Consider the following 17,787-nt stretch of genomic DNA (forward strand, 5'->3'; position numbering starts at 1 on the left):
TTAGTAAAATAAGTTAAACATATTTTTTAAGAAAATTTAAAAGTAGAGTACTATTTTAAAACATATCTTTTGACACTTGAATACCATTATTCAAGATGCTGAACGTATGTTGGCGTCCTGCTGCTTAGCAAGTTTGAATTTGCCCCATTCACTGGTAAGATAATTGTTGCAGTTGGAAGGTACATTCCGGAATGTAATGTAATGATAAGAACATGTATTACTGAGAATCAACTATATAAGTTATTTATTGACTTTTTATTCAAATTTTTATTTGAATTCACGCTATCGCAATTTTTATTCGAATTCACGCTATCGCAATTTTTAATTCAAATTATTTTATTAACTTTATTCTAAATTATTTTATTTACTTTATTCTAATTTATTTTATTTACTTTATTCTAATTATTCATACATTAATATTTATTAAATTAATATTGATTCGATATTATTCATTAAATAAATACAAATATAAATAAAAGTCAATGAACTAAATTAATATTTATTCATTAAATACAAAATTAGAAAATAAAAGCAAATATAAAAAGGAATGAACAAAATTGATGCATATAACAATATCTCATTTTATTAATAGTGAGCAGCCTTCTTGGAAAAAATACATCACCAACCCTTGGGCTAAATTTAAATCTGTTTTTTTTTATACCCCAACAAGAATCTTATTTTACCCACAGTAAAAAGTTTATGGAGTAAAAAAAAACAGATTTAAATTTATCCCAAGGGTTGATCACTTCCCCAAGTCGGCTACTCACTATTTTACCCCGAAGAAGTTTGATCACTTTTGCCCCCAAAGAGAATATTGAAAAAAGAAAAAAGAAGAGAAAAAGAGGGAGAGAGTGAGGAGGGAGAGAAAGTGAGATGGTGTGAGGAAATAGGGAAGTATGGAGGGGTATTTATAGGTGGGAATGGTAGTGTAGGTTATAACCACCATAAATGTGGTCAAAAATACGTGTAAAGGTTGTAAAAAACGTGTGGAATGAAGGTTGAAAACCTGACCACCGTCCAAAAAACGTTTGTTCAAGAGTTCTGACCACCAGCCAACGTGCGTGAGTTAACTCGCGCATAGGTGAAGAGCAGCATTCTAATTTTTAACCACCCGAGTGTTAAAAAAATGTGTTGGAGTATGTTGCTAACACTCATATTCTAATATACTGCTGTCATATACTCTAACAAATTAACAGCAAACATTCCTACCATCAATAAGCTCTAAATTGACCACATCATAGAAGGCTTAGAAGATGCAAAACTAACCAACTTCCATCCATTGATGCATAAAAACTTCACAAAGAGACAGAATAAATATGAAAACTAAATCATTTTAATTCATCCATCACCCTCAAACCCTAGGAACGAAAAAGATAAACTATGGTGTTGCTGAACCTTTGGCCGAAACTTATTTTGATCATGTGGAAAGTAAAAGAATCGGCCATGTGGAAAATGCAGTCAAGCAATGACTTTATTTATATAAACTACAATTCTCTGTTCAGAAGAAAATGGGCAATTTTCTCTCCCCTGAAGCATAAGAAATGATGCTTCTCTTAAGTGGTGATACAAAGTTTGCTCCTCTGAAGGCTGCGCCTCGCAGAAAATTAAAAGGTCCAAAATCAATAGAGTAAGCTTTTTGGAAACCATCAAGGATTGCCATCATCGTAACATTTGCTGGTTTCCTCTCCTGCTCGTACTTCTTTAACAAATTTACCTGCATGTCAACATTAAGAAAATGAAATAACCATATCATTTCCAGTAAAGAGGGAAAATGTTTGAGGACTTTTTGAAAACCGTCCAAAACCCTCCAATGGGTTGTTTAGTTCCCTGCATTCGGGGGCTACCCTCCCTTCACTAGCTGAGCTGGTTGGCGCCTTGGCTGTGTTTAGGAGTTGGGTCTTGGAGGGAAAAGGAGGGGGAAGGCTTATTTGTCATTTAAAAATTAAAGAAATTACAAAATGTTTATAAAATCGATTGAAAGAGTGATTGAAATATTATATGATCAAGATATAGACTAGGTCTTCTATGACCTCCCCCTCCAAAATTCAACTCCCAAACATACCTCAAGAGAAGTCCACGACACCGTGATAAAAGTATTGGAGACATAACATACACCTCCAATATGAGTTCCAAAAGCAATTCACTAGTCTTTAATCTTATAAATATCATTATATAATTATCAGAGTCATAACATACCTCTCCAATATCGGATCCCAAAGCAATTCCCTCAGCAATAACTCTTGAAAGAGAATATGCATCTCCAAAACCCAAATTAACTCCTTGACCAGCAAGAGGATGGATAGTGTGGGCTGCATCTCCTATTAGAACAACGCGCTTCGTTGCATAGGAATTGGCATGCCGTAAGGACAGAGGAAACACCATCCTTTCAGATGCCAATCTTATTGCTTTTGGAGGAATTTCAAAGGGTTCATTAGCTGATAAAGTTCCGTCCATTTTAAGCCAAGAAAATATGTCACGAGCTCCTAATGAGCTTGACGTAGGATGAGGTCCATATCCATAATCTAAAGCAGAATTCACGTCTTTCAAAAACATTTCTTCAGTGATTGATTTGCGGTCGTTTGACTCTGTTGGACTCATGGTCCAAACAATATTGCTAAAATTTTCACCCATGGGTAGAAGTGCAATTGGACCGTTAGGTAGAAACCGTTGCCATGCACAATGGTTAGCAGAAGTATGCTCTACAGTGCAGATGATAGCATTCTGAGAGTAATTCCATCCAGTTGTTTTGAATCCTGCTAATTCTCTAACGCGTGATTTTCCTCCATCAGCACCAACCTTTAGAACAAACATCCATGTAATTAGACTCCAATTGTAGTATATTAAATAAATTATAACAATCACACAATTGCTATTGGGCCTCTACATATGATTTTGTCCCTACTTGTAGCATTGCAACATACTCTCTCCGTTCCTTTTAATTGTGTCACTTTTATAGCAAAAAGATTGTTCCTTTTTATTTTTCGTTTACAAAGTTCAATACAACATGAACTATTGCTTGACAATCATATCATTAACTATTTAGTACAGAGAGAAATACATGGAATGCGATAATATTAGTTAGGGGTATTATAGGAAAAAGATAAAGAATTTCGTTGATATAATAAAATGTATTGGTTATCTTGGTATATGAGTAAATAAATTTAAACAGATTTTCACTTACCACCAACTTGGCATATATGCTACTGCCATCACTAAGTTCCAGCTTTGAAGCATGCCCTTGAGCAGGTGAAGGTTCTTTGGATGGCGTATTCTCCTCCACTACGGACATAGAGTTTGTATTTAAAGTCATTGAAGTTAACCTCGACGGATAGAATGTTGTCTTGAAATCAGAATCCTGTCAACAAGTTTGTAGTTATCAATGTAATGTAAGAGTCGTGCCTTGGAATAAAAAGTTCTGCTCGTTGAAAACATAATAAGCGAAGTATTTGATTGTGAAACCACCGAAGCAGTCAAAAGAAAGCTGAAATTAAAAACATAAAAGTTAAATAGTACAATTACATATTTCTAGAAGAGCCAGGGACAAGACAGTATTGCATCTCAATGACATTTACGCTACTATTACCAAGCAATTCAAGAGTATCTTCGCACACATAGTAACAAAATTAGTGGAATATGAAAATATGAGACTTCCTATTTATTGAAGTCTAATTTTATTGCATGAATGAGACTAAAATTGGTACTGAATTGCTTAGAGGTTGATTCTCAACCTTGTGAATATATAATAACAGTATGCACTTTAATACCACTTTGATCCTGTACCTCACTGTCTCTCTTAAACACTTAGCAATCCACCCACAAAAGGTTCATTGAGAGTTTAAACACCGTGTTTCCTAGATCTTGGGTTGAAAGATTAGCAAAATTCATGAAGGAGTTTGGGTATAAGAAAATCCAAGGTAACCACGATATCTTTATTAAACATTCAGCTATAGGGGGGTGACTAACTGCATGATGAGATGCGTGAATTGCAGCATAGACTAGTCAAAAAGTTTGAGATAAAGGGGATGGAAAAATCAAGAATTTTCTTCATATTGAAGTTACATATACCACACAAGGGATTTTCATATCTCAGTAAAAATAAGCGACCAATTTGTCAGTAGAATACAAAAGATTGGACCTAAACCAGTCACTACCCTGATGGGCCCTAATGATAGGTTGGGAGATGCTAAAGAATAACTGGTCATTTACAAGAGAATGGACCAAATGTTGGTGGGTAAGCATGTATGCCTCGATCACACTAGGCCAGACATAAATCATCAATATAATCAGTACTTGGGGCTATTCCCAAGGACTATGAGAACTACTTTGGCTGAAGATGGTCCTAGATAATAAGAGTCAGACTGGAGGGTCCTATGAAGCTCCTCATTTACCCCCTTTAAAACATTACAAAATGTTATGTATAACAGTTCAAAGTCAATAAAAATAATTCATATTTCTTCTCATACAGTATTAATCATAATCAACCATGAACTATATATCACAGACTGACATGTGAATTATACCTTTATGCATGACAATAAGGAACTATGAAGAACTTTATTCTCTGCTACACACCTGGTTTATAGAATTTTTGCAATTAGTAATGCGATAGCTGTTTTCAAAGATATTTGCTTAACTACAACATGTACAGTGTACACTTACCCTAGAAAGTCTTTATTTACATCTCCTGCATCGTATCTAGCATACCCAAAACCAGTATAATCCCAGACCTGCAAAAAGATACAAAAGAAAATGATTTTTCGAATAACGGAATAAACAATAATGTCAGAGGAAAACGGCATCCTTAGGCCACAAGGAAAATCTACTAAGTTGAAGCAAGAAGTGCATGAAAAGCACTTGTTTAAATGAAGTGAAGTAAGGCTCTTAACTTAGTAAAGTAAAAAAATATTACAATCAACAACAAGAACAACCAAACGCGTATTCCACCATGGATTTGGCTATACGGATCAATTGACAAATTGACACCATTGGGTCCTATCAAATTTGAGAGCTTGATCACATTTCCAAACATCTAATTATTTCGTCTTGTGAAAGATTGTTCTTTTTTCAAATTAAACTAGGAATCTTATAATTGAAGATATTTTGTTGAAACATTAGGGTTTACACTTTATATAAGGGAAAAGGAAATATGGGTAATAGTAGGCTGAAAAGATAATTTATATGTGGAATGTTTCATGATAGGATATCTTCTTTTTTGTTCAAAAAATGATATGATATCCTAGTACTGGCAATTACACTACTAATAACTAGGTTAGATACTAATACTACTTGTGAAAGCTGATCCCACAAACAATAATGCTAATAACTAAGGGTGAGAATAGGTCACACAGTTTTCCAGAAGGCTATGGCCTAGTGCGTACTAGGCCTAGCCTGACTAAGATTTATTTACAAAACAAGTTAAGCCTGTACATTTTCAAAGCTCTACCTGACTAAAAAGTCAAGCTTTAGGCCTTCCTACAAGCCTTTTTAGACAGCCCTTCCTATTTAACTAAATCGAAATAAAAATATTCTTTTTGTTGTTGATATATTTGATTTTTATCATGATGTCTTGAAAATTTATACATGTTAGCCCTCTTTAAAGGCTTAGGCTTGTTAGCCAATTTAAAGGTTGAGGCCTTTAAATAATAATAGGCTTGGAGGTCAGGCTAGAGCTTAAACAAATATTACGCCAAAGCTATAAAAAAAAAAAATTTCTAAATTAGCTAAACAAGTCATACTTGGACTTTAGGTTCGATAAATGGGCAACACCAGTTTATGGTATAGCCTGGCCTGGCCATTCCCCCACAACCGAAAACCAAATATACTCTAACAATGCACGGTAGGGTTTGTGCTTTTTAAAAAAAATTAGTAGTGAGGCACCAAAGGTAACTAGGCGTCGGAAAGAACGAAAAGGAGCAAACAGCAAGGACCTGACTGAAGGGTCTCAACTAAAACATCAAGAGCAAAGAAACCCCCTTGCACTCTGCCTTAGCATCTATATTCTAAGGTTCAGTTTGGGATCAAGGGAAGAAAATGATTAAATTTTAAAACGAACCCTATCACTTCCTTTATTCTGGACAGAGTTGTTTATCAGACTTGTCACGGAGATCCCATCCACAGATTAACAAGGGTAAATGAATTACAAGACTTCATATTTCGAAATATAGGCTGAGAACCGAGTCTCCCAATCAAAAGCCCCCAACAATGCTCAGATAATCCTGTTGCAAAAGATCGTACAAGTGACCCGTACTTGTATGATTGGAAATATAGATAAAATTATAAACTGAAAAAATAGTGTCTATGTGTCACAACATTCAAGTCAAGTTCCCTAAATAATTCCCCAACAACTTTGCACCTTGAGAACTAATATTCATATTTGAAAATAGATCTAGATAAAAATTTAAATCGCTATAATGAATTAGAAAGAAAAAATACCTGCATCTTTTTAAAATAAGCATGTCTGTTCTGTTCAACATATTTCCAAGCACCAGCCTCTGGAAAAAGAATGAATGTCAGGAGGACTTGAAATTCGATAAAAAAAACGGCATCATGTCGAAGCATGTGCACTCATCAAACAGGGTCTAATTGCTACTTGTTATTTACATTTTACGCCAAGTAAACCGGTTACCAGTTGATGCAAAGAAACAGGCCTTGCAAAAAAGTCTGGGCCACTATTTAGGATCGCTGTTGGTCATGATAGCTTGACAGTAACATAGACTTGAAGTGAAGTGATCGATTGTCCAATCATTTAGATGCATGAGTTATGATTGTAAATGTCACTTTAGTTTTTCATACATATTGGTTGTGATAGTTATGATATGTTCTATTCTCTATAGAAATATCATCAATTGCTAAAAGTGCCTTAATTACTATTAACATGTTCCCTTATGCTTTAAGCAGTTTTCCATATTTCACTGCACAGATTTTAGCAAGGGAAACAATTTTATGGAAATGTACAGTTTATATAAATCTTTGGTGCATTTGACTAATGGAATTCACTCATCTGTGACAGTGTCAATCATCCTACTAACATCATATTAGAAAGGACAATATTTGTTGCTTCTGTTAGTTGTTATATACATAGTTGTTTTAGGGAAGTTGCGATTTATGCAATGTAGAAGGATTTGACGGCTACATTAAATTCTTGAGTTATTTTATAAGAAATGTTATTTGAACATCAAATTGGGACACCTAAGTTTGATCACTTTTTAAATGCTAAGCGTATGGTTAACACAATTCAATGAGTGGTTAATGAGTATATCAAGATTGGCTAACTCAATAACCACCAACTGAACTTACTACAAAATTGAACATTATTAACCACGATTTCTGTTGTTTCTACTACATGTAGATTTGATTTTTGAACACTTGAAAATCAAGGTTAATAACATTTAAATTCGTGGTTAATGAAGTTCAGTAGATGGCCAATGAGCGATGACATATTTAACCAAATCTAACACCTCATCAGTCGCACGTGTGAACTGTGTTAACCATTTAAAAAATTGTTGAATTTAGGTGTCCAAACCCAAATTGATGTTCAAGTAACATTTCTGTTTTTTTTATAAGTTCATGTTATATCTTGTTTTTTTTATTTTGATCATATCCTTCTATCCTCTGCATAGTTGCAGTTTCCTCGGTTTCTCTATAATAAAAGTTTGGCTTATTCTATTCTAAGAAAAAGGGTAAAAAAAAGAGACAATGAAATTAACACCACAATGATAGTAAAAAAGAAATCTTAAAAACAGGATACCTTGGAGAAATGATATAGAAGCAGGAGTTACTGTACTGACTCTAGGATCAGGGGGGTCTTCCTTTTTGATACACAAGCCACTACTCAGAGCTGGATTGCTGTCAATAATTGCCACGCTCAACTGCTTTGTCATTGGCATACAAGCTGAAAAATCAAAACAATTGGTCAGATTTGTTGCTTTAATAGCTTTGTGTATCACAAGTAATACTCTTCATCATTATCATCATCAATTGGACAACTATTTGTTTTCATTGTATGCTTGTCTTATTTGCTACCATTTCCACGTCCCTCCCTTGCTCCTACCATCCTCCTTTTCAATACTGCCTTCTTTTACTCATAAACATTTAAGACTCAAGAATCAAACATACAGAACACTGGTTATATACTACTGATGTAATATGGTTTACTCATAAATCAGACCTAACTACAAAATCAACAGACACAGAGTTTTCCCCTGACGAAGAATCTCCTCCTTCAAATAACAGAGACAAAGTTCACCCCAACCAAGAAATATCCTCCCTTTGCCTAAACTCACAAGGAAAAACCTATAATCCAATAAATTCTGTAGAACATAGACCCTATTAATACCAAATAATAATTACCACATAGAAAAACAATAAATGCCACATGAAAAATAACTATGACTTTTATAAGTTACTAGAAATTTTGGGTTTTTTGGGAAATGGAAATAGGTGTTCGTCCCAGGGACTTTGTAAGACCTTGGAGGTAAAGCTCAGGAATATGCAATTGTCGTGAATGCTTACATTCTGGATTTGGGTGGCATAAACCTGATATTGGGAGTGGAATGGTTACCTACAGAAAAATTACCATCAGTGTTGTCAATCAATATAGAGTGCAAGACGCAATGGACCGATGCGAAATACTCGGGTACGGTATAAATGCAGAAGACCCCAAAGAGGAATACACCAAAAACGCCAACAATAGGAGAACTAACATACATGAAAAAACTACCTACCCAAATAGATTCTAGTTATGAGGCTGCATTCTAGGGAAGACCGAGCAAGATTGCAAAACCAACAAAACCGAACCTTACCATTATCACAGAAAACCGCACAACAGAAACAGCACACCTGCTGAACTGGGCGCTGCACATCAAACAAAAAGGCATAACCGCAAAAACAGCACAACAGAACAGCAAGTTTGCTGGACTGTGCACTGCCTAACAGACTAAACAAACACGTGGCAGCACCAAAGGCCCCTAAAACTGAATCGACCCAAAAGGCAAACAACCAAAACCTATGCGGTCCCCCTCAAAAAACAGTCCTTCAGGTTCCAACTCCATTTGTAGTACATACACGTCGGAATGTTTAGCCGAGTTAAGCTCCACCGCCAAGATAACACTTTAATCGCCTCCACTAAAGTTTCAACACAACACACCACATTTTCAAAGATTTTTTTATTTCTTACTTGCCAAATACACCACACCGCCGCGTTCCAAATGAGCCTAAAGCCTTTCCGGATCCTCGTATTTGAAGCCATCCCACTCCAACATTCCCAGTGAATAAACAGGTTCGGAGGGATAATAAACATGAAATCTAACCAACCCATCAAATGCACCCAAACGTTCTGTACTACCTCACAAAGTAAATAAGCTGCACCGCTATAGCGTCTATTTGACAACATTTTGTACTGAATCACTTATCGCAGAACGATAGCGGGTTGTTCAAATTCTGCTGTGCTTTAGTGTTGCTATAGCCACTTAATTTGACAACACTTACTACCATGGATTGGAGGAAGAAGAAAATAAGCTTTGGGGAAAATGATAGGTTGATCACACTCAAGGGGTACCACATCCAAGATAGCAGTCACACCCAAGCCTTGCAAGGAATTGTCCAACTGGATGAGGCCAAAAGTGCAGCCACTTGAAAGATGGCAGAAAAACAAGACGAACTAGAACCCAGGGGAGAGACGTTGGAGGATTTGCAACAAGTTTTGGAGACCAAAGGGCTGCAACCACATTGAACTGAAGATCAGGGAGTCACCCTTCGACTGGGAGCCAAACCGGTATGTGTTTGCACCTAATGTTATGCCTATCATCATAAAATTGAGATCGAACAAGTAGCAGGAATGTTGGCTGAAGGAATTATCAAGCATAGCACTTGTCCATTTTATAGCCCGCTGATACTCGGGAAGAAAAAGGATAGCACTTGTTCTTCATAAATTTCCTAGTCCCACCATAAATGAGGTACTAGATGAGCTACATGGGTCAAAACATTTTTCCAAGATTGATCTTAAGTGGGGGTTCAATTGGATACATTTAAGTGAGCAAGACACCTAAAGACATCTTTTTGAACCCACAAGTGCCACAAAGAGTACCTTGTCATATGCCCTACAGGATTATGAATGCCCTCCGTCCACATTTCAATCCAATACGAATTCAGTTTTTCATTTCTTTTGAGGAAGTGTGTGCTAGTGTTTTCGATGAGCTATCAACAATCCTATCTCAAAACCAGTTTGAAACTAACGAAAAGAAATGATGTGGGTAATCATCTATTGAATATCTTAGGATAGGCTCATAGGCATATAATTTTTGTTCAAGGAGTGGAAATGGTTTTGGAATGTGAAACCATTCATTGGTTTAATGACTTGAGAAAGGGGGTAACTATGTGCAGATTAATAAGAATAAACTCAGACAGGACATGATTAGTTAACAATCTCTGATAAAACATACCTACCTAAAACAACCCATCCCCATGAGTTATGCCGATGATGGCATGATACAATATATTGCAGTTTAAAAAATATTGCAAGAAGATACCTAAGAAACAAGCTAAAGCCATGCCAACCATGCCTCCTCCAACAATAGCAACATCATATTCTGGAATAATTTGGCTAATAATTGGCTTCTTCTCATGCTCCTGCATATTTTCAAGAATATAAATTATAAAAATTTCATTTTCTTTTCCAGTGGTAAATCATTATCTTTCAATTGAAAATGCACAGACATAAAACTACTCCCTCCGTCCCTAATTCAATAAGCACCCATTGTGAAAAAAGAAATTATTCCATAAATATAAGCTCTCTTTCAATTTCTTAGATGCATTTAGTAATATCGCTCCGTCCGTCCCTAATTAATACTACTAGTTTATCTTGGAATATAAAACGCCAGTATTGAATAGATTACATACAAAGGACAATTTAGTAATATCCTCACACAAAGTAGACACATTAATTAATTAATTACATTAAAAACTTTTCAGGGTGGTGAACACCAGATGCTTAACTTAATAATAATAACTCTGGTCTGTGTTGACCAATAGAGTTTGTTAATCAGCTATGAAGCACCGATACACTAAATAGCCACCGAATCGTACCCAATCCGTTCGGATACGCCGATACACTCCGATACGTACCGAAGGAGTATCTGATAAAATTATATTGATAAACATTGCACTTTCCAGAATCTTTAACTTTCAGATTCTCGTGATAGTTCTAAACAGAAATTATTGACATGAAATGTAGTTATAGTGACTTTTCTTACATTGGAAGGTAGTAAATTAGTGGAAGCATCAACTTTAACAGCCTGAGAACAAAAACACTTCCTTGGAATTTTGAGTGCAAAGACATTTGAAACAGTCTTCTTTATAACCCTGTTATATCAAATACATTCAATTAGGCCCAAACCAGCTTTTAGTACAGAATGAAAAATAACAAAAATAAAAATTGGAAAAGGAGAATAGTGATTGTACCTATTCATTGTATGAAGAGAGTGAGGGAAAGAAATAAGTTATGGGTTTGGAATGTGTTGTCTTCGCTGCTCGATTTCAAACCATGGGAGTGAGTGAGGAGGCAAGGTGACTGTCGGAGCATGGCGGAGCCAGACCTAAAATTTTGGGGTGGCAGCTTTAAAAATAAACTAAAATATATAAATCATATAATATACAATACGACCCATTTCGGTGTCGTTCATAAAAAATTTCAACAAAATAATACTAAAAACCGATCATCATATTCAAAGTGATACTTTACGCATCCCGACTTTTCATCTTAACTTTTCCTGTTAAAACAGTTTCAAAATCAACTAACAATACATGGTTTCAATGTTGCATCAATTCTAATAACATTCAAATTTCATAACAATAGCCGGTTTCAATTTCATTGAAATAACATAAATGATTTCAAAATGAACCAATTTCACTTGATTTTCATAAACAGAAGACGATGATAGCTAAATTCAAAAGTTGAGCCAGGTTTGATAGATCTTTCTGATGGAAAATGCCATGAATGTTGCTACTTTTCATGACAAGTTGCTAGAACATGCTAGTCATATACAGAAAAACCAAACACTATCAAAAATAGAGGAAGATTAGCTCATCTAGGCATGCTAGAAGTTGAAGATATGCTTACATTTTTTTGAATCAAATAAGCTTACATTTTCCATCTTTTCCACCTCTACTATTTAGGATTATTGATTACGTCCTCCTCTCAAAGTCATTGCCATACATGATTAAAATTGGCAAAGGAAGTAAGTTAACTTTTCTTAATTACATATAGTAACTCTAAAACAATTTGACTAGTTATCAGGCTTTCATATTCTACTATTGTTTAAGACAATTATTTAAAACCGAGGCTTTCAATTGGAATTCGTCTCTCACACTCAATACAATTATTTAAACACAAGTAACAGTTCAGTAGCAATCAGAGTTCATGTTCTAAACCATAATAATAAGCAGAACATTCATGTCTTAGTAAAACATTCTGAGTTCTGTAGTAATCAGTAGCAATCGAAAACTAAAAAAATTCAATTTCACATTCAATTTCACATTACTAAAGAACATGTAATCATCAAATCAGAATCAGAATTGAAGGAAATTACATTCAATTTCACATTACCTTACAAGTAACAACAATTAGGGTTTGTGGAGAGAGATGGATGGAGATAGCTCTCTAAACTAAAGAATCTATACAGAAGATTGAGGGGGGTGCGGCGGTGATGGATGGAGAAGGAGAAGAGTGGTCGCGGCTCGCCAGCAGTGGTGTGGTGGTGGATGTTGTTCGGTGGTTTTGCTTTGGCTGGGAGAAGAAAAAAGAGGAACGCGCATCAGATGAAAAGAGAAAGGGGAAGAGGAAATGAAATTGAATTGGTAATATTCATATTAGTTAAGGGCATTATAGTAATTTCCAGTGTATAAATATTTTTTATTTTTTTTAGAGATGGGGTGGCGTGGCTCCCCCTTGCCACCCCAGTTCCGCCACTGTTGATTTCCTTGCTCTCTCCTCACTATGACAACCTCTGTCCAGGTTTCTATCTCCGTTTCTGGAACCCAGCTACCCACTCACTCTCTCCAAAACTCGGTTTTTTTCCCAATAAATACTATCAACGTGATGTTTACGATCCACGTGATTTTGACTTTTACTCTGAGATTTCATTTGGTTTTGGTTATCATAACTTAACCAACCAATATAAGGTGGTGGCCATCTCTCCTCCCAATGAGGTTAGTGTTTTCACATTGGGTCACAATGTTTGGAGGACAAATATTCAAACTTTCCCTACACCTGACCCTCCTCTTGCTTTTGGTGTCTATGTCAATGAGACTCTTAATTGGTTTGCCGAGCTCCCTTTTGCCATTATCTCACTTCATTTAGGAACCCACAAATACACTCACTTTCAATTTCCTCTCGATTTTGGAGTGCCACCACGTGATGCTCCAACTCTTTGCGTGTTGATGGGATGTCTTTGTTTTTCTCATTACTCAAGGTTATCTAATTTTGTTATATGGCAAATGAGAGAATTTGGAGTTGAAGACTCTTGGACTAAATTGTTTCAGTTCGATCATCAAAGTTTTGGTCGCTACTTATCTAAATTGGTCCCATTACACATTTTTGAGGATGGTCATACAATCATATTGGCAAACCAGACCGGACTACTAATTCACTATAATATGAGAGATAACAAGCTAATCCAGAGAACTAGAATTACCAATGGAATAACTTGGTTTTTTTTTCAGCCATCATGTTGAAAGTTTGGTTTCAACTGGTTCCGAGTAAGTTCCTCTTATCATTTGCGTGTTTGAATTTTTATGTTAGTTCAACCATGTTGTTTAATGCCTTGTTTTCTTTCTTCACAAAGTTACACCTTTGATAATCATGCATTCATTTTGTGTTTTGTAATTTCACTCTGCTGTCTAATAAAGTTCTTTTCAAATTATAGATCTACATTCATAGCTTCAAGCACAAGCAAAACTGATGGTACATGGTGGAATGCTTGGAAGAAATCTTTATTGAAGAAAACACATTCAATATATTTTCTACTTCCAATAGGTAGTATGGTTGTTCTTGTCTGATATATTTAATTTTTTTTTCAATTGATTGTATTGTTGTGATCTATTTGCTATCTGAGTAGCTTTCAATAAATAGCTACTGTTGAATACTTAAATTCTTTCAAATTTATGTTATCATATGGTTATATTTCTCATATTATGGGCTTCTTGTGCTCTGATTTTTCAGGATATGTCTTGATGGTACCCATAATTCTGTGGTTTTGGTCTGTGATGCAAGGGCTTTTTAATCTGCATTGAGCTGTGATGTGAATGAGAATTACTTTGTTGTCTCAGAGGTAACATCATTCATCATCTATATTTATTGTAGTTGGCAAGGGGATCCTTCCTAGACTTTGTTATCTTTTGGAGGTAAAAACTAATTAGTCATGATGAAACCTATATTAGATTTGCTAGGACAGGACATTTGGAGTGTGGATTAATGCATGATCTTCAATAATAGTTCTAGAATAGACCCTGATACTATATTAGATTTTTTGATAGGCTTAACACAAACCTAAAATCTAGTTCGAGGGATGGGGATTGCCCAAATTCTGTAAGAAACACTTTGATCAAATCTGTAGTGAATGTGGGTTTCAACCAAGATATAGTTATTAAGAATGCTTTTCTGCTTAAGAATCTGTAAACTTCAATGTCAAACTCATTATTTTCTAATGATTGCAGACAGATCCCACGGAAGCTTTGTAAGAGAGTATTGTTTCTATACTGATTGGCATAGCAAGGCATTCCCCTTCATGTGCTAATGCTGTGCTGAAGAGCGAAAGACTTGTTCAGACAATTGTGCAGAGATTTACTGTTGGCAACTTTGAAATTCAATCTTCCGGATAAAGCTTATCGAAAGCTATGTCCTGTATGAATCTACTTGCATCTCTAGGGAGGCATATCTTGTTCTGGAGTCTTTGACCAGAAGACTTCCAAATTTATTTTCACAACATCCGGAGTCGACTGATGATGTAGAGGTTTGGTCTTGGAGTTATTTTGGTTTGATGATTGACTTTGGCATAAACTGGATTGCAACAAGAAGTGATCCACAATCATCTAAATTGTAAGGGGGAGATATTTCTGCGACTTCTTTGTCGAGGGTGTATGCTGCTATGACTCACATGCTTCTCAGAGTTCTTGGAAGGGTGACATTACAGGAAGCTAATGGACATGTGGGTGAATGGTGACACTTAAATGTCTTTTATAAAGGAAAAGTGTTTGAGGAAGGCGTAGATGTTTGGTTGAAATAAGGTCTAAGCTTCGTGTCTTCAACTTCTTCAGCGTGGTAGCGCATGCAGTCCATTGAATTGTTATGAAGAGGAGGACCAATTCCAGGTGTGGGAGTTGGATGAGGTGCCCCTGGCGGAGGATTTTGGTCAAAAACAATTTTATCGTTTCAAACAGATGCAAGATTTCTCACCTACTTACTTTAAATTTTTTAAAGTGCAACTGAAGAGACGATCTATACCATGCAACGGAACAACACTGCCTTGGAACTATGTTTAATGGCAGGACCTGGGGATATGGTTGTTATAGAGAGATCATTGGATCTATTGTTCCATGTCTTTGTTTTGAAGTACTTTGACCTCTGTACACAGAATTTTCTCAGTAGCAGGAGGGGTAAAGAGGCCTTTAGATGGCAGCAATATGTGGACTTTTCTTTGTTTTAGGCATTGAAACAATGTCCAATTTTCAAGGAACTGACAACATTCCTTTTCCTATTCAGCATTATCATTGACATGGAAGTTACATTCATTATCTATCGATTTCCTTGTTGGAATTGAAGTATTTGTACAAAATGAGGGCGGGATACTTTTGAAGCTTTACAGGATCTTTATGGTGAGCTTCTCGATACGGCAAAGTTTAACCAAAATAAACAAATTATTTTGGATGATCAAAAGCATATTGAGATTCAAATTCGAGATTCACGAGAGTTGCTCGATATTTACTTGATGTCAACTTCCTTTGCCTGGCAAGTTTCATTATATTTACACCGCTGTGTTGAATTCCATTCGACTTGCCACCTGGAATACATTGTCTAATGCATGTATTCCTGAACTTTTGTTACCTTCAAAGAAATGCTTTTCGGGAGCTGAAGGGGATACCTTGAACCTCCAGAGGTAAAACATAATTAATTATCAGTTGTGTTATAGCAGAGCACTACCTACATAGAATATTTCCTATGCTTTTGATACTTTTTTTTTTAAGTTGAAGATATAAATGTCACTTGTATGTTGTAATAGTTATATACTTAATTGAGAATATGGGTGTTTAAAGTGTGTTCTAAAACATAGAAGCATCAGCTCTATAGTACCGTAGATGCTTTTTGTCTTGTATCAAAGCAAAAAATTGGTAAAAGTTATTGGACAAATTCTTTAAAGCGTTAAAAGGAAAACTTCATTAATCTTTTATGCACCTTTAGTATCTCTTAGTTAGATTTAGCTGTTGGGAAAGTTTTTAAAAATGAACTTGAAGAGTATTCAAGGATGGGGAGAATAATGAAGATGTGTCTGACGAAACAATCTTTTCAAACGCTTATTTTATAGATAATGTTAGGTGGGGCAATTTTATTTTCCCTAACATACTTGTAGGGGGCAATGCATGCGTTGAATATGTACCAAACAATATTGATTATGTTGAGTTCCACTGCAGGATAATGAAGATATTTTGGAGGCTTATGTCAAGTCAAGGTTTCTGATGCCCTTGACAGGGCCGCGATTTGAGGATCATTTGCATATCGTGGTTGTCCATCACCTTCCATCATTCATATTTCATACCTGTACTGTGGATAAGTTATTGTTGCGCAACAGGCTTGTTAGGTCTCTCTTTGAGAGATTATGCTGGGAAACAACAACATGAGGTGCATGCATTTTGAATGATTTTCCCTAATGGATTAAGATGGAAGATAAGATTTTATTGTATCTTATTTGTTCTTATTGGAAATGTTACTGATCCAATTTGTGTTACAGGGAATGTTAATGAATATCATTTGCCATAGCAAGCAATCAACATCTGACATGGATGAAAAGAGTTGGTTGGAGTTGAGGATGAAAAGAAATGATTTCATAGCTACACGGGCAAAAAGTGCTTGGTTTGATTATTTTTTATTATTGTTTTTAGCAAGAAAAATTTAATCATTGATTTGTTATTGGTAAAAATGGCTTATATAATCATGATAGATATTTGTACATGGACTTGAAGTGTAGAGTGAAACAATTAAAGTTATAAAAAAGGTGAATAAAAAATAAAGAGAAGCTATTTAAATAAAAAAAATGTTATAAACCTATTTAGCCAGAAGAGTGGCTAAGGAAGGATTGTGTGCGTGGTGCCTTGGTGCTTCTGGTTGGAGACAACAACCAACCATGAAAGACTGTGATATATAAGCTTGTATTTATAAATGAGAAATGATATTCCCACTCAAATTTGACAACAAATTAAATGAACACATTTCAGATGAGATAAGTTTATATAGACATAAATACAAATAAAATTATTTAGACGCATATACAACAATGATGAATAAATTAGTCACATCATAAACCATTTTATCTTTAAAAAAACATTTGAGTGTGCTCTAATTTTTCCCACTTTTCTCAATCTCACCCAAATCAAAATCAAACATCTGCCATATATTGCCACACAAAATCTCTTTCGATTGTACCATTATTGTCCCAAAAGAAACTAGACTTAAAAAATTATTTTGTAAATTAGAGGCAATTTCATTGCAACGCTTCTAAATCATTGTTTGTCTCATTATGT

General features: G+C 35.3%; 1 protein-coding gene across 2 annotated transcripts; it reads right to left on the reverse strand.

Annotated features, from left to right (window-relative positions):
* Positions 1 to 1,254: 1,254 nt before the first annotated feature.
* Positions 1,255 to 12,876, reverse strand: LOC11446703 (ubiquinone biosynthesis monooxygenase COQ6, mitochondrial). 2 transcript variants are annotated; one of them, XM_003595713.3, is made up of 11 exons: positions 12,602 to 12,876; positions 11,458 to 11,591; positions 11,250 to 11,358; positions 10,527 to 10,626; positions 7,748 to 7,891; positions 6,433 to 6,491; positions 4,660 to 4,727; positions 4,521 to 4,572; positions 3,182 to 3,355; positions 2,197 to 2,796; positions 1,255 to 1,714 (listed from the first exon to the last, which is right to left on the reverse strand). In XM_003595713.3, the coding sequence occupies exons 2-11, from the start codon at positions 11,463 to 11,465 to the stop codon at positions 1,499 to 1,501; spliced, it is 1,530 nt and encodes a 509-aa protein (XP_003595761.1). In that variant the 5' UTR covers positions 11,466 to 11,591; positions 12,602 to 12,876; the 3' UTR covers positions 1,255 to 1,498. The 2 variants fall into 2 exon arrangements, with proteins under 2 accessions (XP_003595761.1, XP_024631421.1); XM_024775653.2 differs by lacking the exon at positions 12,602 to 12,876 and adding an exon at positions 12,116 to 12,539.
* Between the last annotated feature and the right edge of the window lie 4,911 nt (positions 12,877 to 17,787).

Source organism: Medicago truncatula, chromosome 2 (assembly GCF_003473485.1).
Source record: "Medicago truncatula cultivar Jemalong A17 chromosome 2, MtrunA17r5.0-ANR, whole genome shotgun sequence".
Classification (NCBI taxonomy): domain Eukaryota; kingdom Viridiplantae; phylum Streptophyta; class Magnoliopsida; order Fabales; family Fabaceae; genus Medicago; species Medicago truncatula.